This window comes from Artemia franciscana, chromosome 19 (genome assembly GCF_032884065.1).
Source record: "Artemia franciscana chromosome 19, ASM3288406v1, whole genome shotgun sequence".
NCBI lineage: Eukaryota > Metazoa > Arthropoda > Branchiopoda > Anostraca > Artemiidae > Artemia > Artemia franciscana.
The window spans coordinates 7,879,409-7,901,707 of NC_088881.1; the positions used below are offsets into that span (position 1 = coordinate 7,879,409).

The 22,299-nt window shown below is 34.3% G+C and overlaps 1 protein-coding gene across 1 annotated transcript in view; it reads right to left on the reverse strand.

Annotated features, from left to right (window-relative positions):
* Nucleotides 1-22,299, reverse strand: part of LOC136039244 (membrane-bound transcription factor site-2 protease-like) — a 41,200-nt gene that overhangs the window by 13,088 nt on the left and 5,813 nt on the right. Inside the window, exons 3-5 of the mRNA XM_065722797.1 lie at nucleotides 17,047-17,150; nucleotides 14,443-14,689; nucleotides 9,846-10,026 (exon numbers count right to left, since the gene is read on the reverse strand). Coding sequence (XP_065578869.1) covers nucleotides 9,846-10,026; nucleotides 14,443-14,689; nucleotides 17,047-17,150 — 532 coding nt within the window. The remainder of the gene's footprint in view (nucleotides 1-9,845; nucleotides 10,027-14,442; nucleotides 14,690-17,046; nucleotides 17,151-22,299) is intronic.

Below are 22,299 nucleotides of genomic sequence, written 5' to 3' on the forward strand. Positions count from 1 at the left end.
GCAGGATTTATCGGATTCTGATAAGTACTAAGTCACGCATGTTCATGAATTCTTTTGTTTGATATACTGTGTTTGGGTGTACTGTCTGTCCTAGGTATTTGGATTGGTGCCTAAGGTGAAAATCTTGTTCAAATGCGCATCTATCCAAATTTCTAACGAAGAAAAACGCCACTTATTTTCTCTGGTTTTATTAATGTAAAACAATTCCGCTTATCGGATTTGGGAGATACGACCTAATATCTACAGATGTACTTTCATTTTCACGGATTTTACAGGTTTTTATAGCCAAATCCTTGTATGGGGTACTAAAACCATAAAACCTAATATCGACACCCAGAAGAGCATGTCGTGGCAAAAGATGAGAAGAAAATGGAGTTTGAAAAACTCTTATGAAATTCCATATTCATCTATTTTTCCCACCGAAAAAAAAACCTAGTTTGTGATATTCTAAAAAACTTGAAAAGCCTAGATGCTAGGTTTTGGCATAGAACAGCCAAAATTGCCTAGCGTGTATGACATTTAGCGCGAACATGCAGAAAAAGTACCTACTTCTCATCGAGCATTAAGTCGAGAATTTACCCAATAATGTGGAGACTCAGCTGAGGCACTCACTAACAGAGAATTTCACAATTACTCACAGTTACAAGTTATTACACGGGTATAACAAGTATGTTACGAAATACCAATTGATCTCTGGTTGGATGGGTGTTACTGAAAGATATACGCTAAATTAACTCAAGGTCGGAGCAGCATTCATTATTCAAGAGCAATTCACTACCCCCCCCCCCAAAGTTTCTACGACAGCCCGTTGTATACAGAGTCCTTGGAAACTGGAGTATAACTTGAGTATAAATTTGCCAGCGTAGCTTATATGATAGAGAACAGTTAAATTCAGAAAGGCGACAAACGAAAGGTGGAGAAAGCTGAAAGCATTTCTGAAAGCATTCAGAGAGGTTCGAAAGATGGAAAACTTGAGTATAAATTTGCCAGCGTAGCTTATATGATAGAGAACAGTTAAATTCAGAAAGGCTCCAAGAGGATCAAGAAGAAATGAATTTATAGAAGATACTGTCATCTTGCGATCATATTCTTTTTTAAATTCACCTTCTTTATAATATTTCAATGTAGATGGCAGATGTATACAGAGTCCTTGGAAACTTGAGTATAAATTTGCCAGCGTAGCTTATATGATAGAGAACAGTTAAATTCAGAAAGGCGACAAACGAAAGGTGGAGAAAGCTGAAAGCATTTCTGAAAGCATTCAGAGAGGTTCGAAAGATGGAAAACTTGAGTATAAATTTGCCAGCGTAGCTTATATGATAGAGAACAGTTAAATTCAGAAAGGCTCCAAGAGGATCAAGAAGAAATGAATTTATAGAAGATACTGTCATCTTGCGATCATATTCTTTTTTAAATTCACCTTCTTTATAATATTTCAATGTAGATGGCAGATGTATACAGAGTCCTTGGAAACTTGAGTATAAATTTGCCAGCGTAGCTTATATGATAGAGAACAGTTAAATTCAGAAAGGCGACAAACGAAAGGTGGAGAAAGCTGAAAGCATTCAGAGAGGTTCGAAAGATGGAAAACTTGAGTATAAATTTGCCAGCGTAGCTTATATGATAGAGAACAGTTAAATTCAGAAAGGCTCCAAGAGGATCAAGAAGAAATGAATTTATAGAAGATACTGTCATCTTGCGATCATATTCTTTTTTAAATTCACCTTCTTTATAATATTTCAATGTAGATGGCAGATGTATACAGAGTCCTTGGAAACTTGAGTATAAATTTGCCAGCGTAGCTTATATGATAGAGAACAGTTAAATTCAGAAAGGCGACAAACGAAAGGTGGAGAAAGCTGAAAGCATTTCTGAAAGCATTCAGAGAGGTTCGAAAGATGGAAAACTTGAGTATAAATTTGCCAGCATAGCTTATATGATAGAGAACAGTTAAATTCAGAAAGGCTCCAAGAGGATCAAGAAGAAATGAATTTATAGAAGATACTGTCATCTTGCGATCATATTCTTTTTTAAATTCACCTTCTTTATAATATTTCAATGTAGATGGCAGATGTATACAGAGTCCTTGGAAACTTGAGTATAAATTTGCCAGCGTAGCTTATATGATAGAGAACAGTTAAATTCAGAAAGGCGACAAACGAAAGGTGGAGAAAGCTGAAAGCATTTCTGAAAGCATTCAGAGAGGTTCGAAAGATGGAAAAAATTACCGCTATAATTCATAGCAGTAAAAATTAACGCTAAAAGATGTGAAGCGTAAAGAACAGTGGTTGCAAAAAAGTGGAAAATAGCGTAAAAATAGTAAAAAAAAAATAGTGGAAAAAGTGGAAAAGTGGAAATAGTGGAAAGTCCAGAATACGTCTATTATACTTTCTTCGGTTTGCAACAGTCTTCGCATAATCTGGATCTTTTTATCAATACCGCCAACAGTAGGGTGGCGCAAACTCTAAGGAATATGCAATTCACTCATTGATGTAACTCACAAGTATTTCCTATCGCATCGTTATAATGAAATTAGGGTTGGACTAGCTTGAAGTTTTTTGTATTGTATCAAACAAATACAACGTAGAGACAATAGGGAAATTTTTTTTTCAAGACAATGGAAATTATTTATATAGATATTTCGGCCCTATGTCCAAGGGCCGTCTTCAGCACAATACAAGAATAAGAGAGAAACTATAAATATATATAAAAGAACTTACATCAAATTGTGAGAATTAAAACTGAAGAGTTAAAAACACTTATTAAAACATTTTTAAAAAAAAAATAGCCCTAGCATCCTTACTTCAGCGAAGTTCAACCAGGACTGGCGAAAAGAATGAAATGAAGAAATATAAACTCATTCAAACTAAAGAGAATAAAATGATTAGACGCTATTTCTTAAAGCTAATCTTGCTTGTTTAGCAGCCTGTCTCAAAGGCCTTTTCGTAGTTGGTTCAGTACTATTATAAAATGGTTTAGTAAAATATTTTGTTAGATCATTTTTAATTAAATTTGAGTATAAAGAATTTAGTGAGTATTCCCCCAAGTCCTTGTTCAAAGAAATATTTTTATTTATTTTGAGATTAATTTCAATTGATTCTCGAACCACCTGTTTTATTCCCAAATCATTACTAATGAGTGAAGAGTTTTCAAAAAGTATCATGTGGGATGGATTATTAAATATATGCCAACCTAGAGCAGAATCAAAGGAGTTGTTGGAACCATTTGAAATTAAGGCCTTGTCTATGTCATTTTTATGCTGTTATAACCTTTTGTCTAGATTCTGATGGGTCCTGCCGACATAGTATTTTCCGCAATCACAAGGTATTTGATAGACCCCTCTTTGGCGAGTAACTGGGGTCTTATCTTTACCCGAATTTAAGAAATTGATGGTTTTAAAATTATTAGTAAAAACTACGTACAGATTATTTTTTGTGCAAATATTTTTTAATTTTGTTGTAATCTTTGGGATATACGGAAGATAGACAATATTTGAGGGCTTATCAGTAGCCTCACATTGTGAAGTATCTTTTTCGATTTTACAAGAATGTCTTTTTATTCTTCGGCTAATTATTTTATTTACAAAAGGAATGGGGTATCCATTACCAAAAAGAATATCTCTGATAAAATTTATTTCTGCATTTATATATGAATTGGAGCAAATATTTAGGGCACGATCAATGAGGGAAGTTACAACTGCTCTTTTAACTTGTGGGGGGTGATTTGAATTAAAGTGAAGATATCTATTGTTTTGTGTTGGCTTTCGATATATAGTAAAATCCAGTTCATCAGCATTACGAATAATTAATACATCTAAAAACGGTAGTTTATTTTCAATTTCAACTTCAAGGGTGAACTGCAAATTTGGGGAAATGAATCTTTGATGAGAAACCGTATTTATTCTCCAAGATTCACTCCTGGGCCTGCTATCGTTAACCTCTCTTTGGAACCCCAGGAAATCGAAACACTAGAAAAAGGTCCAAAATTTTCGTTTCTACCGAAACAGGTTCCTGTGGCAGATATAGTTTCCTCTCTAGAGTCCGCTTTGCATAAACACTATCCTTCTGTCTCTAACCCGGATGAAGTTAGATCTGGTCTAATAAATATCCTCTATAATAGCCAAAAAAAAGTTTAAGCCTCGTACCAATTCCACACCGGAAAATTTGCATGACATAAAAATACTATCTAATCTCCGAAAAGATCCTTCTATTATAATAACTAAAGCAGACAAAAGCAATTCACTTGTTGTCATGAATACAACAGACTATGACAACAAAATTCTTTCGCATTTAAATGACACAATTACATATCAAACAATAACTCATGATCCTACTGATCAGTTCACTAATAATATTATAAATGAATTAAAGCAGCTAAAACAAAATGGTAAAATCACCCCACAACTATACGATAAATTTTTTCCCCGTGGCAGTTTCTGTTCTAAACTCTACGGTTTACCAAAAATACATAAACAGGGTATTCCCTTAAGACCTATTGTAGCTTGTACTAAAGCTCCCGCTGCCAATATTGGAAAATGGCTTTGTGTAGCTTTCAAACCTTTATTGTATTCTCAAAATTCCTATATTCATAACTCGGCAGATTTGGTTAAAAAACTTAGCAACACAAGTATTTCAGAAAACACAATAGTTAGTAGTTTCGACATTGTTTCCATGTATACAAATATAGATGTAACTATTTCAGAGGAATTATTAAAAAACAAAATAGAAGAAAATTACCACTTGATCGAGACTTCAGCGACAGGAATTGATTGTGAAGTCTTAATGACTCTTGTTAAAATTTGTAATAAGTTTTCTATGTATTTTCAATTTCGCGATTCTTTTTATCAGCAAAAAAATGAGTTACCCATGGGGGCACCTTTATCCGGGCTACTAGCAAATATTTACGTCGAGAATCTTGAGAATTGGGCATTGAATTCTTATTTTCTAAAACATGTCTATTGGGGTCGTTATATGGATGACGTAATTTCACTTTGGAATTATGGGGAAGCTGAACTTCGGGGCTTCTTAGATCATCTTAACACTTATGACCGAAATTTGCAGTTCACCCTTGAAGTTGAAATTGAAAATAAACTACTGTTTTTAGATGTATTAATTATTCGTAATGCTGATGAACTGGATTTTACTATATATCGAAATATATATGAAATATATATGAAAATACTATGTCGGCAGGACCCATCAGAATCTAGACAAAAGGTTACAACAGCATAAAAATGACATAGACAAGGCCTTAATTTCAAATGGTTCCAACAACTCCTTTGATTCTGCTCTAGGTTGGCATATATTTATTAATCCATCCCACATGATACTTTTTGAAAACTCTTCACTCATTAGTAATGATTTGGGAATAAAACAGGTGGTTCGAAAATCAATTGAAATTAATCTCAAAATAAATAAAAATATTTCTTTGAACAAGGACTTGGGGGAATACTCACTAAATTCCTTATACTCAAATTTAATTAAAAATGATCTAACAAAATATTTTACTAAACCAATTTATAATAGTACTGAACCAACTACGAAAATGCCTTCGAGACAGGCTGCTAAACAAGCAAGATTAGCTTTAAGAAATTGCATCTAATCATTTTATTCTCTTTAGTTTGAATGAGTTTATATTTCTTCATTTCATTCTTTTCGCCAGTCCTGGTTGAACTTCGCTGAAGTAAGGATGCTAGGGCTATTTTTTTTTAAAATGTTTTAATAAGTGTTTTTAACTATTCAGTTTTGATTCTCACAATTTGATGTAAGTTCTTTTATATATAGATATAGTTTCTCTCTTATTCTTGTATTGTTCTGAAGACGGCCCTTGGACATAGGGCCGAAATATCTACATAAATAATTTCCATTGTCTTGAAAAAAAAAAAAATTCCCTATTGTCTCTACGTTGTATTTGTTTGTTATGGAAAGGCAGTGTGGTCTTCGTCGCTATTTTTGTATTGTATCGGATTAACGACGCTTTTTGACTACTATAGTCTTTGTGTCGACCCTGTAAATGTGCTTCTATAGCCGGGTTGGAACTCCAGGTCCCGTATTACAAAGCTGAGATCAAATCCACTGGGCCGCCACAGGACTTGGAAATTATCTAGTATGTAAGAGTAGACGAAAGAGTTCGCTTCGCTGGCTTTTGCGGAAACTCATCCCTTTAACGAATCTAACTAAATAAGTGAAGAAAACAGAGATCGAAATTTTGTACTACCTGGTCTATCACTTCATAAAATCTCAGTTCACCTTTTCCTTTTCTAGTATTTCGAAAAAAAGTTCTCTCGATGAAATTAAAGAGTGAAGTTGAAACTAAAAATAATCAATTTTCTGTGGCAAGATTTCTCTTGTTACTTAAAAAGGGCACTTGATATGGCCAGTTCCTTTCAAATAAGCCCTCCCACGCAATTCTACGACAACTATTTTGGTACGATTACCCCTGGGGAAAAAAGAAGACATCTTTAGACAGAAAAAAATGATGTTTAGTCCACATATTCTTAGAAAGAATTCCAAAAAAGCAGTCTTCAAGACTATTTTTAAACTCGGAAAGACGCTCTTGAACTGAAACTGATAGTGTTTATAGATGTGTGTTTCTAGTGTATCTAGATGTCTCAATTAATCCATGTAACGTTTTAAAAAATACCAAATTTTCTTATTAAATTTTTTGTTTGCATTGGTCATTTAAAATTGTCGCTCCGACTTTTATCTGATACTTCCAAAACCTTTGAACCAAAGACTTGCAAATTTAAAGTAAATCCGTATTTGATGTACGGAACACAAATAAGCTACTTTAACAACCTCTTGAAATCTTAGGATGGTTTTGATTCTGGACCAATATTCCTAAAATTTACTTTTAAAAATAAAGTGAACTTTAAAATAAAAATAAGGTGAACTTAAAATAAATAATTAAAAAAAATTAACGAAAAATAAAAAAATAAAGTGAACTTAAAAATAAACTTAAAAAAAATAAAAATAAACTTTTATTTACTAAAAATAAAAGTGTTATTTAAGTTGTCTTTATGTTGCGATTTTTTCCGGAAAGACTTTATACGAAATAATTTCTAAAGTTGTCGTTGCACATCCATTTCCTTGATATCCTAAAGGTAACTTTTTTTCTAGACAAGATAGAATTTTTTTGTCTAATGCGGTATTTTGATTTTCTATGAATTAGAGCTTGCATTGGTTTTCTAAAAATAAATTCCTTCAGTGACTTTTTCTATTTTGAAGTTTTGACTCTACAGATTTATAAACCAAAAAAAAGCCTTTATTTTTGCCTCCTAATCTGCGCTTTCTGACTCCTTACTTTTGATATGATTTATGCTTCATGGCTTTCAGACGCAAAAATAAGGAATTTTTTATTCAAAGATTATGTCCGTAACCTATTCCTCCTTCTTTATGTAGTCTAGAAAATCAGAATTTTTTTTCTTGAACGTTACAATTTAAAGCTGAAGAAAAACAAAACGTTGAAAAACACAGTTGGATCAGCATAAGGTATCACTAAACGCCCCCTCCCCACCTCTCCCGCCTTGCATACGTGCGTATTATTGACCCATCTGAAACGTAAAATACACTCTGCATTTGTAAATGCACTTAATTTTACACAGGGGCTTGAAAACATCTCCTCCCCCCCCCCCCTGAATGAATTGGACATTGTTTGAAAACGAAGTCCTAACTATATCCACAGGTTTATAGTGACAAATCTGTAAAGAAATAATAAGCGAATTGAGCTTTCAAAGTACATAACAGAAACTGGGGTACCGACAAGAGATAAAGAGGAGAAAATGACGGACAAATACAACGTAGAGACAATAGGGAAAATTTCAAGACAGTGGAAATTATTTCTGTAGATATTTCGGCCCTATGTCCAAGGGCCGTCTTCAGCACAATACAAGAATAAGAGAGAAACTATATATATATATAAAAGAACTTACATCAAATTGTGAGGATTAAAAACTGAATAATTAAAAACACTTTTTAAAACTTTTTTTAAAAATAGCCCTAGCATCCTTACTTCAACGAAGTTAGCGACGAAATTCTTCGTCGCTATTTTAGAAAATGACGGGGGGATCAAGAGTTAGAACGAAACTATGCTTTGGTATTAGTTTAGAAAATTTAAATTCATTTTATTTTGAATTCAAAATTGGCGTTTTTATGATTAAACCAGCCACGGAATTCGTTCGCATTGATCAACTTGAAAGTCAAGCCCAGAATAATCTGCCTAATTTTTAAGGTATTTTTGTTCAAATTCGGACCTCTTAACAAGGGTCGCGTGTCTGATATTGACCTATCTGAACTATAAAATACACACCGACTTTCGAATGCACTTTCTTTTGCACAGAGGCTTGGAACCATTTTCTCCATCCCCCCGCCCCCTATGAGGGTTGGATATCGTCCAAAATGAAGTCTAGCTATGTCCACAGGTTTTTAGTCACAAAACTGTAAAGAAATAATAGACGAATTGAGCTTTCAAAATAGACAACACAAACAGAGGCACCGACAGAAGTGGTAAATAGGAGAAATTGGTATGGGCCAAGATTCGGATATATCTATGCTTTGGTATCAATACAGAGGATTTTAATTAGTCTTTTACTTCGAATTGAGCATTCGACTTTTTGTTCAAGATTCATTTAATGAAAATAGCTATCGTAGTTACAGTTAATGCCATAAGTAATTTACGCTGAACGAATATATCACTTGAACGATTTGACCTGCAGCATATGGTCCAAACTTGTTCTTGTTATGTTGACTGGAGCAGGGTAACGGGTAGTAGAGAACAGTGCTTACCATAATAAAAATTGATTTTAATCAATTTTTTTATTTTGAATTGAGCTGTGGCCTTTTTATTCAAGATTCATTCAATTAAAATAGCTATCGTAGTTACAGTTAATGCCATAAGTAATTTATGCTACTTTTTACAGCATATTGAAACATTAAACTCTTATCACACTAGTAAAAAAGAACGAATATATCACTTGAACGATTTGACCTGCAGCATATGGTCCAAACTTGTTCTTGTTATGTTGACTGGAGCAGGGTAACGGGTAGTAGAGAACAGTGCTTACCATAATAAAAATTGATTTTAATCAATTTTTTTATTTTGAATTGAGCTGTGGCCTTTTTATTCAAGATTCATTCAATTAAAATAGCTATCGTAGTTACAGTTAATGCCATAAGTAATTTATGCTACTTTTTACAGCATATTGAAACATTAAACTCTTATCACACTAGTAAAAAAGAACGAATATATCATTTGAACGATTTGATCTGCAGCATACTGGTTCAAACTTGTTCTTGTTATGTTGACTGGAGCGGGCTAAAGGGTAGTATAGAAAAGTGCTTACCACGATAAAAATTGATTTTAATCAATTTTTTTATTTTGAATTGAGCTGTGGCCTTTTTATTCAAGATTCATTCAATTAAAATAGCTATCGTAGTTACAGTTAACGCCATAACTAATTTATGCTACTTTTTACAGCATATTGGAATATTAAACACGATTTATCACACTAATAAAAAAGACAAATATATCACTTAAACGATTTGACCTGCAGCATACTGGTCTAAACTTGTTCTTGTTATGTTGACTGGAACAGGGTAAAGGGTAGTAGAGAACGGTGCTCAGCGCTCAAAAGCACGGATTGGCTGAATTTGCAACATCAGCAGTTACCTGCGGTCTGTAAGGGGTAGGATTTAAAGGTGGTTTATCACTAAACTGCCAACAGAATCCTTTCATATTAATGAACTTACGGGTCAAAACCCAGCATAATTTTTTCAAATTATATATTATATATTTTTCAAATAATAGTTAAAGTTTTTATTCAAGCTCAGTCTTTCTTATAAATTTACCTGTGTTATTGTCCTTGTTTAAGAAGTCGGCAGCTTCACTTATACAAAATCCAGGAGCCGGTGCTTGGACAGCTTCTAACAGACATGCACGCCATTTCTCTTTATTCTGAACCTGACAATCATTGACACTTTGAATGACATTCATAACTTGTAGCCCGTTCTCACCAGAGATGGCGCTATCCTGCGTAAAGAATAAGAGAAAAGACAGTTGTATTACTGAGGTCTCTGATAGATGGGGTGAGAGAAACTTTCTAAAAAACGCATGATTTGTTGCATTCGTTTGAATCCGTTATACCAGTAATTATTCGCAAATTAGAGCGTAATTCACGCAAATGTGTGAAAAACAAACCTATTCACTGCTCTGCTTAAATTTTGGTTATGGGGCGATACAGGAGTAGCCTTGGGTCCATTTTAAGTATGAAATAATGCAAATTGAAATCTTTATTGATCTTGGTCCAAACAAGGTGCAACATGCTATCTTTCTCTAAGAAAGCTGATGGTAAGAGAGGGGAAGTGTGTTGTCACAACCGGTCTTTCCACCTCCAATAGCACGTCTGCAAGTTACTGCAGGTCACCAGCTTAAACAAGGTATTTCCTGGCTAACATTTCACGAAATTACTGATAGGGAGATGTAGGGAAAATGGAGCTTGAATGGAGGGAAAAGGATGTTTTGTAATAAAGATACAACGGAGAACACCCCCCCCCCCCCATCGGCGCTACTGATTTAGCTCACTCAGTGTACGTTATAGTTCAAAGGTCACCAAAAACTATGTTTATGGTTCTCAGGCAAAAGGGGTGCGCCCAAATTCAGCTTTTCAGAAACTGAGGAAACATATAAGTTAATATACCGGTAACCAGAAAAAAAAAGGAAAAAATAGTTCTGACTTTAAACACAGCTTGAATTGTAATCTACTAAGATATGCTATTGCGCTTTTGTGGGTAAAAAAGTACTAGACATTAAAGAAAAACTTTGCCATCTAATGCAATAATTTTTTTTCCCCAATACAGGTGTTTTCGTAGAACCACCGACTACAGGCTACCACTATCTCCCCCCCCCTAAAAAAACAACAAACAAATGACAATAAAGCACCGTTAGATAACACCAGTGAAATAGTGACCACACAAAAACAGATGCATTGCTTGAAGAATGGCACCTATAATTGTTTATACTGCTCATTTAAAGCTGAATAAAAGGGCTTCTAAATAAAGTAGATGAAACTTTGTTAATTTCAAAAATGTCTAGAATGATTGGAGTAACTCTAAGAGCATTACGTCACATCTCTGCAAAGTTTACATTAACAGAGCACCCTTTCAAACTCATTAAGCTCTAGCGATCATTCCAATCCGTTTCCTCCTATAATATTCGGTTCTGGAAATATTTAGTCTTCTTCTTCTTGTTTGGATTGTTATGGAGACACTTTCGCATAATCTCATCACCGGAATCCAATTCCAGGCCCTGAAATAATTTGCTGCAGTTGAGTTCAAACTCTGGGTATCGTATTACCGGGGAATCACACTGCACTACTACATTTTGAAGTCTTTTTTCCTGTGTGCGCTATATGTATAGCCCTTTACTTGGGGACATTTCAGGCTTACGCAAAAAAAAAAAATAAATAAACTGTACGTGTATAATCCTTATTTTCCACACCCGTTCAAAATTGGAGAAATTTGTACACCAAATGTTTTGAATTGACAAACGCTACTGGTATTTTGTTACCTTAGTAGAGTCCGTACTCTCTCTTTCTCAAAATCAAGAAAAAAACTCCCAAAATTACATTAATTTTCCAGTTCATTGATACATTTTTGACAAAGTCAAATATTAGAGTTTTCTTCTTTTTGTTCTTAAATACACACGTGATGCGAAAGTTGGCTGCCTATTGGCTTCGAATAGCCCACGTACAATTTTTAGCACAGAATATAGGACTCGTTTCTATTAATTTTTAACATACTGAGAGAAGCGTGTACAAAGTTTATCACAGATTTTCGTGTACAGGGCGCATAATTTTATGATTTATACGCCTTGCTCACTAGCGGGAACGGTCCCTTACTCACAGAGATAGTAGATAAACCCTGTCAGAGTTTGCTTTAAAACCAGAAATCCCTAACAATTCTATCTAAGACATAAAGATTCTTAGTAATTTAAGAAGGGATGAATCTATTATTATTACAAAAGCAGACAAGGGTAACACTTTAGTGGTAATGGACACCAAGGACTACGATTCAAAATTAAACGCTTTACTGAAAGATTAAATAACGTACAAAAAACTTTATTTTGACCCGACAGACTCGTACACAAAGAAGTTTAAGAACTAGTTAAAGAGTTTGAAGGAAGAAGGGGAGATTACACCTCAACTTTTCTACAAATCCTTACCAAGAAGTTCTTTGTGCCCTAAATTATATGGACTTCCAAAGATACACAAGCCAAATCTGCCATTACGACCAATTGTTGCAAGTACAAAGTCACCAACAAGTGCTCTGGGTAAGTGGTTAGTGTCATTATGTAAACCACTCATGTCTACACAAATTTCTTACATTAAGAATTCGTCAGAACTTGTAAAAAAACTAAAAGAAGTGGAGATTTCTTAAAATTCTATAATTTCAAGTTTCGACATAGTGTCAACGTATACGAGTATTGATGTAAAAGCCGCAAAAATTCTTCTTGAAAGAAAGATATTAAGAAAATTGGACTTAATTAGTGGGGAAACACTTTTGGAAGTCGGTGTAATTATGAATTTAGTTAGGTTGTGCAACACGTTCTCTTATTTTTTTTTCAATTCAGAGGGTTTTTTTCGAACAAGTAAATGGTTTACCCATGGGGGCCCCTTTAAATCCTTTATTAGCAAATTGTTTTGTAGAAAATATTGAAACAATAGCGTTAGATTCATATTTTTTTTAAACGAATTTTGGGGGAGATATATGGATGACATAATTTCAGTATGGAATTATGGGGAGTTAGGTTAGGTTGTGCAACACGTTCTCTTATTTTTTTTTTTTTTTCAATTCAGAGGGGTTTTTTTGTCGAACAAGTAAATGGTTTATCCATGGAGGCCCCTTTAAATCCTTTATTAGCAAATTGTTTTGTAGAAAATATTGAAACAATAGCGTTAGATTGATATTTTTTTTAACACAAATTTTGGGGGAGATATATGGATGACATAATTTGAGTATGGAATTCTGGGGAGGAGGAATTTAAAGGTTTTTTAAAACATCTTAATGTTTGGGGAGGTGATTTAAAATTTACAGTAGAATTAGAAGAGGATAAGAAACTTCCTTTTCTGGACGTTTTTCTTTGAAAAAAAAAGTCTGGATTTTAAGATTTAAAGAAAACCTACTAACAATAACCAATTTTTGTCGTTTTTCTCCGGTCATGCTCGCCAAGTAAAAATTGGTTTAATCATATCCTTTACTGACCGCATTTTTAGAATTTGCTCTCCAAAATTCTTTGAGGAGGAATTATTGTTGTTAAAAGAGATTTTAATAAGTAACCATTATCCGGGTCGATTAATTGACCAGACTTTTTCGAAAAGAAGAAAAAAATTTCTAGAATTTTCTGACGATATTCTGGAAACAACAGAAAAGAAAGATGTTTTTTGTTCTCTACCATATGTTCCAGGGTTCAGTGAAAAACTTAAAAGAATTTTACAAAATAATGACTTAAAGGTAGCTTTAAGAGGTAGTAATACTTTGGCTAGTTTTTTAAATTCTGTAAAGGATCGAACTTCCGTAGAGCAACAAAGTGGGGTTTATAAAATCCCATGTACTTGTGGAAGCTCTTATGTGGGACGTACTAACCAGAATTTAAAAATGAGATTGCTACAACATCGTAATTCTATTTCATCGTCTTTAAAGCAAAATGCCAAACCTGAAGATTTCACATCGGCCCTTTCGGATCATATTTTTAATTATCCAAATCATTTTATTTTGTTTGAAAATGTTTCTTTGATTTCTAGAGACCAAGGTTTAATGCAAATTTTCAGGGAAACAATCGAAATTAAAAAAAAATATTCAAGAATAATTCCATAAACAGAGATACAGGTGAATTTGGATTGAATTCAATTTATGATAATTTACTGAGGTCAAATAAAGTAAATATCACCTCACCTAAGAGCTATGACCTCTGTCCACGTAATATGTCAGATAAATCTAATGAACCGGAACCAAAAAAGTCGAGATTTGCTTCCTCTGTTGCATTGAAAAAAATAAGAGCAATAAACTATATGTAATTAGTTTATTAGGTATAAATTTTGTTTGTTTTTATTGATGTCTTTTAGTTTTACTGCCGATGATGAACACTGTATATGTGTTCGAAATATCCAGTTAAAATTTTTTATATCTGTTTACTGTCAATTAAAAGGTTTCATCCCTATTTTGAAGTGTTTTACTTTCGACAGAGATAGTAGGGAAATAGAACTCTTGGTATAAAATTACTTTGCTATACCTTGAATACCTAAAAGAAGCATCAAAATGACCTTCAAAAGAAGTCTCTAACGATCGTCAAAAGAAGAATTAAACAGCTGATTTTTAATAATACTCTGGAGATTCCCAAGGATAAATCCTTAGATTGCTCCAAGCTGCAATTTAAGGTAAATATGCTTACCTGTAGTACAGCAGTAACAAGAACTCCAGAATCAATTTGATAAATAGAACACAAAAAAATGGGGAGACAGAGAATAGCAATCCAGGCAATAACAGCTAAAACTATATTATTCCAAACTCCAGCTGTGAATATTCGAATTTTACTGAATGTAGATAAAAGCCGTAAGTCATAAGAAGGCAGTTCCACAAAAGCAGCTGGAATTATTAAAAATACTAGAAAACCAGCTCCATCAATCGTCAAATGCTCGCTGAAAGGGAAGAAATAATTATGTAAGGATAAGAAAACATTTCCACAAAAGAAATAGAATTATTAAAAAGAAAAGACTAGAAAATGAGCTATGGTAATTTTTATATGCTTAATCAATAGGAAAAAAATTCTAAAAGCAAAATTAGCTATACTCCAATTCAACACCTCTGTGCAGACAAATGCCAAATGCAGATTCTTTATTCGTCCGTTCACATCGGCTTACTTGAAGTTGGTAAGAATACATACTTGTGTCTGATTGGTGGATTAATTTTACCTGGCGAATCAAAGACCATTATGCATTTTTACGAAGTAGCTTATTCTACGAAACAACGACCGTTGTTTCAACTCCGCTCTTTACTTCGATTAGAAAACGTTGTCTAAAAAAAAATTATATTCTTATTTCATTTCAATTTTTCATACTACAATTTTTTCATACTGCATCTGCTACAAAACAAAACACAGTTGAAACGTTTTCTCTTTTACAATTTTAATCAATCCAAAATTATTGAAGCTTTCAGGGCTGAACATGAGTATATATTAAACTGTCAATCCACATTCATTTGTTCTTTTCAGTAATTTTGATTATTATGGCGATTTTTTTGTCGGATGTTATGAAAACTAAAACCATACTGCTTAAACAAAAATTGTTTTCAGTAAATTGCAAATTACGTTCTGGTCTCTAGAAGGCACAGGGGCTGACAGCTCAAACCGAGCTGAAACTACACAGACAGGAGTGGTCCTGTTTGTGTAACTTCAGCTCGTTTTTGAGTATTGAGTTTGCGTTTTGAGTTTTGGTTATTTATTGTAATTTCGGTTGGTTGTGGGTTTCATTTGTATAATGAGAGGCTGTATTGCGCTTAAAAAATTATTTGTCTTTATTTTTACTCATCTTCGGTTTAATATAGCTCTTGACTTTTCTTTGATAAACTTCTTTTGTGGAAAATTAATTCGAAAAAATTATGATTAGTTCGTACTGCTCCTCCAGATATTAAACCTCCCCAAAGCCACCAAACTGGTGACTTACCCTTAATCAACTTGATTATTATAACTCTTTCTATTGGAATTTCATAGTTTTCACATATTAAACCTCCTTGAGGCAACCATACTAGTAACTACTCTACTCCAGTTGGTTATAATAGCTCTTTCTATAGTAATTTCATATCTTCCAGATATTAAACCTCCCTGAGGCTGCCAAACTGGCAACTTACCCTTCATGAACTGAATAATAATAGCTCTTTCTAATGAAATTTCAGTTTCCAGACATTAAAACTCCTTGAGGCAACCATACTAGTGACTACCCATACTAGTGACTACTCTCCTCCACTTGGTTATAATAGCTCTTTCTATAGTAATTTCATATCTTCCAGATTTTAAACCTCCCCGAGGCTACCATACTGGGAACTTACCCGAGGCTACCATACTGGGAACTGGGAACTGGGAACATACTGGGAAAGTGTTACCCTTGTCTGCTTTTGTAATAATAATAGATTCATCCCTTCTTAAATTATTAAGAATCTTTATGTCTTTGATAGAATTATTAGGGATTTCTGGTTTTAAAGCAAACTCTGAGAGGGCTATAACTGTAGAAGCTCTTACGAGGCTAACGTCTTTGATTAGGATGGGGTTTCTATGTAAAGATGTTTCTATTGAAGAGATAATTTGTTCTAATGGGACTTTATTAGTTCTAAAGCAAAATTTTGAACCTTTTTCTAATACGGACTTTTCTTGTAATGTTAAGGTCCTTGATGGAAAATTAAATATACCTGGTCAGTTAAAATAGCTCTTTCTATAGTAGTTTTATAGCTTCCATATATTAAACCTCCCCGAAGCTACCCCGACACTGCTCTTTCTATAGAAGCTATCAATCTCTTCAATCGTGTTCGAACTGTGTTTGAACTTGATTATAATTCTTGTTTTCTGTTTCATCCAGTTTGACTAATTAAACGCTAAAGTGCATTGAAATAGATTTTTCACACTCTAAAATAATAAAAAAAGTGTTTAATTAAATTATACTAAAAAAACAATAAAACAAAGTCATAAGTGAATACACATTCGACGCTCGGGATGCAAGAGTATTTAATTATGAAGGTGTCAAAAATATACAAAAATATGTTTTTAAGCAATAAATTATTTTCCATCTGCGTTGGAGGAGCCCTGTGTAAGATTCAGTGTGCTGATTTTTCGTTTTTAATGGAAAGAGTCAATCAGGTACTTTGATGATAATAGTATCTCAAACAGTAGACCGTTGATGTATTCATTAAATTCGTAAATGCTGACGATACGTCATGTGACAATTTTCTCAGCTGTTAGCTTTATCGCTTTAACTAATGTGACAGTTGAAGGAATTAGTTCATTTACCTGGTTGCAGCAACAGCATGTCCAAATTCATGGACTAGACTTGATATAAATATGGCGGCCAAACAGTAGATCGCATCACCAAAGGGTATATTCACCCCCGGAAGCTATAAGAAAAACTCCATTAAAAGATTTGTAAGATAGCAAACAAAAGATCTGACGCTCGTTTAAGATGGCTTTGTTTGACTCCAGAGTGCTATACACTCGTCTCTTCATGTAAATTAAAAAAAAACAAGTTTTGTAACTGAAAGTAAGAAACGACATTAAAACATAAAACGAACAGAAATTACTCCTTATATGAAAGGAGCTGTTCCCTAATCAGCGCTCTGCTCTTTACGCTAAAATTTGACTCTTTCTCTCTAATCTACTTTTTAAAACAGAGCGGAGCGTTGAGGGGGGAGCAGCCCCTTTCATATACGGAGTAATTTCTGTTCGTTTTATGTTTTATTGTCGCTCCTTACTTTCAGTTGAAAAAACTTTTTCATATTTATTTTTTCATTGTTTTTTGTTTTAAATAATACAAGAAAATCCTACGCCTCCTTCATAGAAATTCTCTTCTCCCATGACAAATTCCTCCATGGAAAGATTATCCCACGCAACCCCCTCCTCAACAAAAAAAATCCCCCTGAAAATGTCTGTGCACTTCCCAATAACCATTACTATATGTAAACACTGTCAAAGTTTGCAACTTGCAGCCCCTCCCACGGGGACTCTGGGGGAGTAAGCCGTCCACAAAGACATAGTTATTAGGTTTTTCGACTATGCTGAGCAAAATGACTATCTCAAAATTTTTTATCCGTTGAATCTGAGAAAAAAATAAGCTAGATGGGGCCTAGGTGCCCTCCAATTTTTTGGGTAGCTTAAAAGGCCACTAAAACCCCTGGAAAAAAAAACACGCACCTGTGATTGGTCTTCTGACAAAAAATACAAAATTCCACATTTTTGTAGATAAGAGCTTGAAACTTCTACAGTAGGGTTCTCTGATACGCTCAATGTGATGGTGTGATTTTCGTTAAGATTCTATGACTTTTAGGGGAAGTTTCTCCCTATTTTCCAAAATTATGCAAATTTTCTCAGGCTCGTAACGTTTTGTGGGCAATACTAAACTTTATGAAACTTATATATTTAAAATCGGCATAAAAATCCGATTCTTTTGCTGTATCTATTAGTATCAGAATCCCATATAGGTCTCGTTTATTATTGAGCCGGGTCACTCCGTACTACAGTTCTTTACCCCGAACTGTTTGACTATGGTACTTTAAAAAACAGATGAAGGTGAACAATGCTCAACTCGATCCAAGGAAATCAATTTGCCTACTCTACCTTTTACGGTTTTCCCAAGCTAACCTAGCCTTACTTTAGGCCTTTTCTGGTGAACAAACGTGTTGATCGGCAATCGCAAGAACATATGCGTTCATCAACAATTGTGGATAAACAATACTTTTCGCGAGAACGCGAATTTTTCTAATAGTTGGAAAAAAATGGCTACCGAAGCTGGCTCAATAGTAACCGAAAGTCTAGTAACCGGAATGCTGACGCAAATAATTAGATCAAACGAATCAGATTTTTATGCTGATTTTAAATATATAAGTTTTATCAAGTTTAGTTCTACCCATCAAAAGTTACGAGCCTGAGAAAATTTGTCTTATTTTCGAAAAAAGGGAGAAAGACCCCCTAGAAGTCATATAATCTTAATGAAAATTACACCATCAGATTCAGCGTAACAGAGAACCTTAATACACAGATTTCAAGCTCCTATCTGCAAAAATGTGGAATTTTGTATTTTTGTCAGAAGAAAAATCATGAATGTGTCTTTATTTGTTTTTTTGTTGTTTTTTTTTTCCAGGGGTGATCCTATCAACCCAGTGATCCTGAAATTTCACAAGAGGGCTCATTCGAATAGAAATTAAAAGTTATAATGCCCGTTTTAAGTGACCAGAAAATTGGAGGGCAACTAGGCCCCCTCCCACGCTCATTTTTTTCAAAGTCTCTGGATCAAAATTTTGAGATAGCCATTTGGTTCGACAGAGTCGAAAATCTAATAACTATGTCTTTGAGGACGACTTAATCCCCCAGAGTCACTGGGGGAACGGCTGCAAGTTACGAACTTTGTCCACTGTTTGTTTACATAACTTTGTTACATAACTGTTGTTTACATACAAACTTTGTCCGAACTTTGTTTACATATATTGTTGGTTATTGGGAAGTATACAGACGTTTCCCGGGGGTAGTTTTTCTGGTTAAGGAGGGGGATTCGGGTGGAGAGGGTTACGTGGGAGGATCTTGCTATGGAGGAATGTTTCATTGGAGAAGAAAATTTCCATGAATTGGTTTCCCAGCATTATTTAAAAAACAATCAGAAAGTAAATTTAAAAAAAACAAGTTTTTCAACTGAAAATAAGGAGCAACATTAAAACTTAAAACGAATACAAATTATATGTATATGAGAGGGTTCGTCCCCTCGTCAATATCTCGCTCTTTACGCTAAAGTATTTTTAGTAATTTCGAAAGAGCTATCTATTCTAATTAAACGGAATTTGGGATTCAGGGGGCATTCTTAAAAAATTGGAAAAAAATTCGAACTTTAGCGTAAAGAGCGAGGTATTGACGAGGGGGTTAGCTCCTCGTATTACGTATATGGTTGAGTTTCTTCCCCTAGTCAGTACCTCGCCCTTTACGCTAAAATTAGAATTTTGTTAAATAATGGCCGATATAAACAATAGTTTGTTTGTGTTTTATTTTCGGCCAATCTTAGCACTTAATATTATCTTAAGCAGCTTCTTAACTATGATTTTTATGTGATAATAAACCAAAGATATCGTAATTTTCCGGCTTGTGGTTGTTATTAAATAAATAAAAAAAAGTTTTTCCAACTGAGAGTAACGAACAACATTAAGAAATACGTATTAACATTACGTATGTGATGGGGGTAGCCCCCTTCTCAGTACCTCACTCTTTGCGCTAGTGTTTGACTTTTTGTTCCAAATATTTAAGAATGACTCCTGGCACACAAGGACCGTCTAATTAAGATAATAAGCTTTTTACAAATTCACAAGCATTTTAGCGTAAAGAGCGAGGTATTGAGGAGGGGGCAACTCCCCCATATACGTAATAACAACCAAAAGAAAAATCTGAGAAAATTGCGGTTCAAACAGTTCGTGGTATCGAACTTTAAGTAAGAAGCGACCCGGATCAATAGTAACCGAAACTCTAAAAAACATTTTTTTTTTTTTTTAAGGATTTTCATACCAATAGATATATTAAAAGAATCAGCTTTTTATGCTGACTTCAAATATATAAATTACATTAGGTTTAGACTTACCCATCAAAGCTGAGAAAATTTTCCTGATTTTCAAAAAAGGGGGAAATACTCCCTAAAAGTCAAGTATTCTTAATTAAAATCAAACCATCAGGTTCAGCATATTAGAGAGCCCTACTAAATAGGTTTCAAGCTCCTATCTGCAAAAATAAGGCATTTTTTTTGCCAGAAGAAAGATCACGGATGCGTATTTATTTGTTTTTTGTTGTTTTTTCCCCAGGGGTGATCGTATCAACCCAATGCTCCTAAAATATCAGAAGAGGGCTCATCCAAACGGAAATTAAAAGTTCTAGCGCCTTTTTGAAATGACCGAAAAAATTTGAGGGCAACTAGTCCACCTACCCCTCCACTTTTTTCCAAAAATCGTCTGATCAAAATTTTGAGATAGCCATTTTGTTCATCATAGTTGAAAGGTCTAATAACTATGCCTTTGTGTATAAAATGACCCCCCCACAGCCCCAGGAGAAAGGTCTTTAAGTTGTAAAATTGGCCCATTGTTTACGAATAGTATTTGTTATTGGGATGCATGCATACATTTTCGAGTGGGGGGGGACAAACTTTCTGCTGGGGGTTTTTCTAAGGGGAATTTTCCATGGGGAGGGAAGTTTCAAGGGAGTGAACTTGTCAGGAGAAATTACAGACTGTGGGAATTTTCCAGAATTCTTATAAAAAATTATTTTATATGTCTTGCTTTCTCCTTTCCGTCTCAATTTTACGCGCGGAGTGGTTAGCAGTAATTGTCCGGGGTAAATTTTCACCAGAATTGAACTGTCTAGAGGATATTTCCATGGTGAGGGGGTTTCTCCGTGGAAGTACGGTCAGATTTCCTGGCAGTATTCGAAGAAAGATCAGGAATTACGTAAAAAAAAAAACTTTTTCTACTGAAAGCAAGGAGCAACATTAAAACTTAAAACGAATAGAAATTATTCCGTATACGAAAGGGGCTGTTCCCTCCTCAACGCCCCGTTCTTTACGCTAAAGTTTGACTCTTTCTAACAACTCTACTTTTTAAAACAATAAAAAGCTTTTTAAAACAATAAAAACCCGAGGCGTTGAGGAGGGGACAGCCTCTTTCATATACAAATGATTTCTGTTTGTTTTAAGTTTTAATGTCGTTCCTTACTTTCAGAAGAAAAACTTCTTTTTTATTTAATATTTTCAAAGCCAGTTGAAAAATGTATATAATTTTCTATTAAACCCACATTGTATCTGGTAATTCGACAGCTAAGACTATGGTGTGGCTTGGGGGTCAATGAATATTGACTCATTCAAAACTAGTTAAACTTTAAATGAGAGTGAATATTCGAAAGGTATTTCAAGATTATAACATTTACTTTCATAAGTTCAACAGATTGAAACTTTTCTCAATTGTGGACTTCCAGTGATATTTTCTTGTATTTTTATATGTGGCTAAAGACCCCTCGTTGAAAATTGCAGTGTTGTCACCCAAATATTTTGGGATATATAAGGCGAAAGTTTTGGGAAGCCAAATCCTTGCCAAAATGAACTATCAACCAGGAATTTTATTGTACAGTGACGCACGCACCCACCTTATTCAAAATACCTCCAAAACTCTTTCAAGAAAATTCAGCAAGAAATTCTCTTGCCAACCTACGCCAGAATAGCACACAACCATCTCAAAATAAAATCCAGAATAAGCCATCGTCAGCAACGCCCCAACAAGCAGAGTCATGCAACGCCCCAACTGTCTTCAACTTAGGCGTACAGTCGAATTGTAGCTGTACCATTTGTGCATCAAGGCAACACGAGACCTCGATATGTAACGCAAAAACCAGCTATTTTGTTAATTGCTCAAGGAGCAAGGGCTAGTTTCAACAGATAAACAAGTATGCCCATCATATTATCATAGAGCCACAGTCTTAAGAACAGCTTCAGAAGCGAACCTTCTGTACGCAATGATAGCAGCAAAAACACCT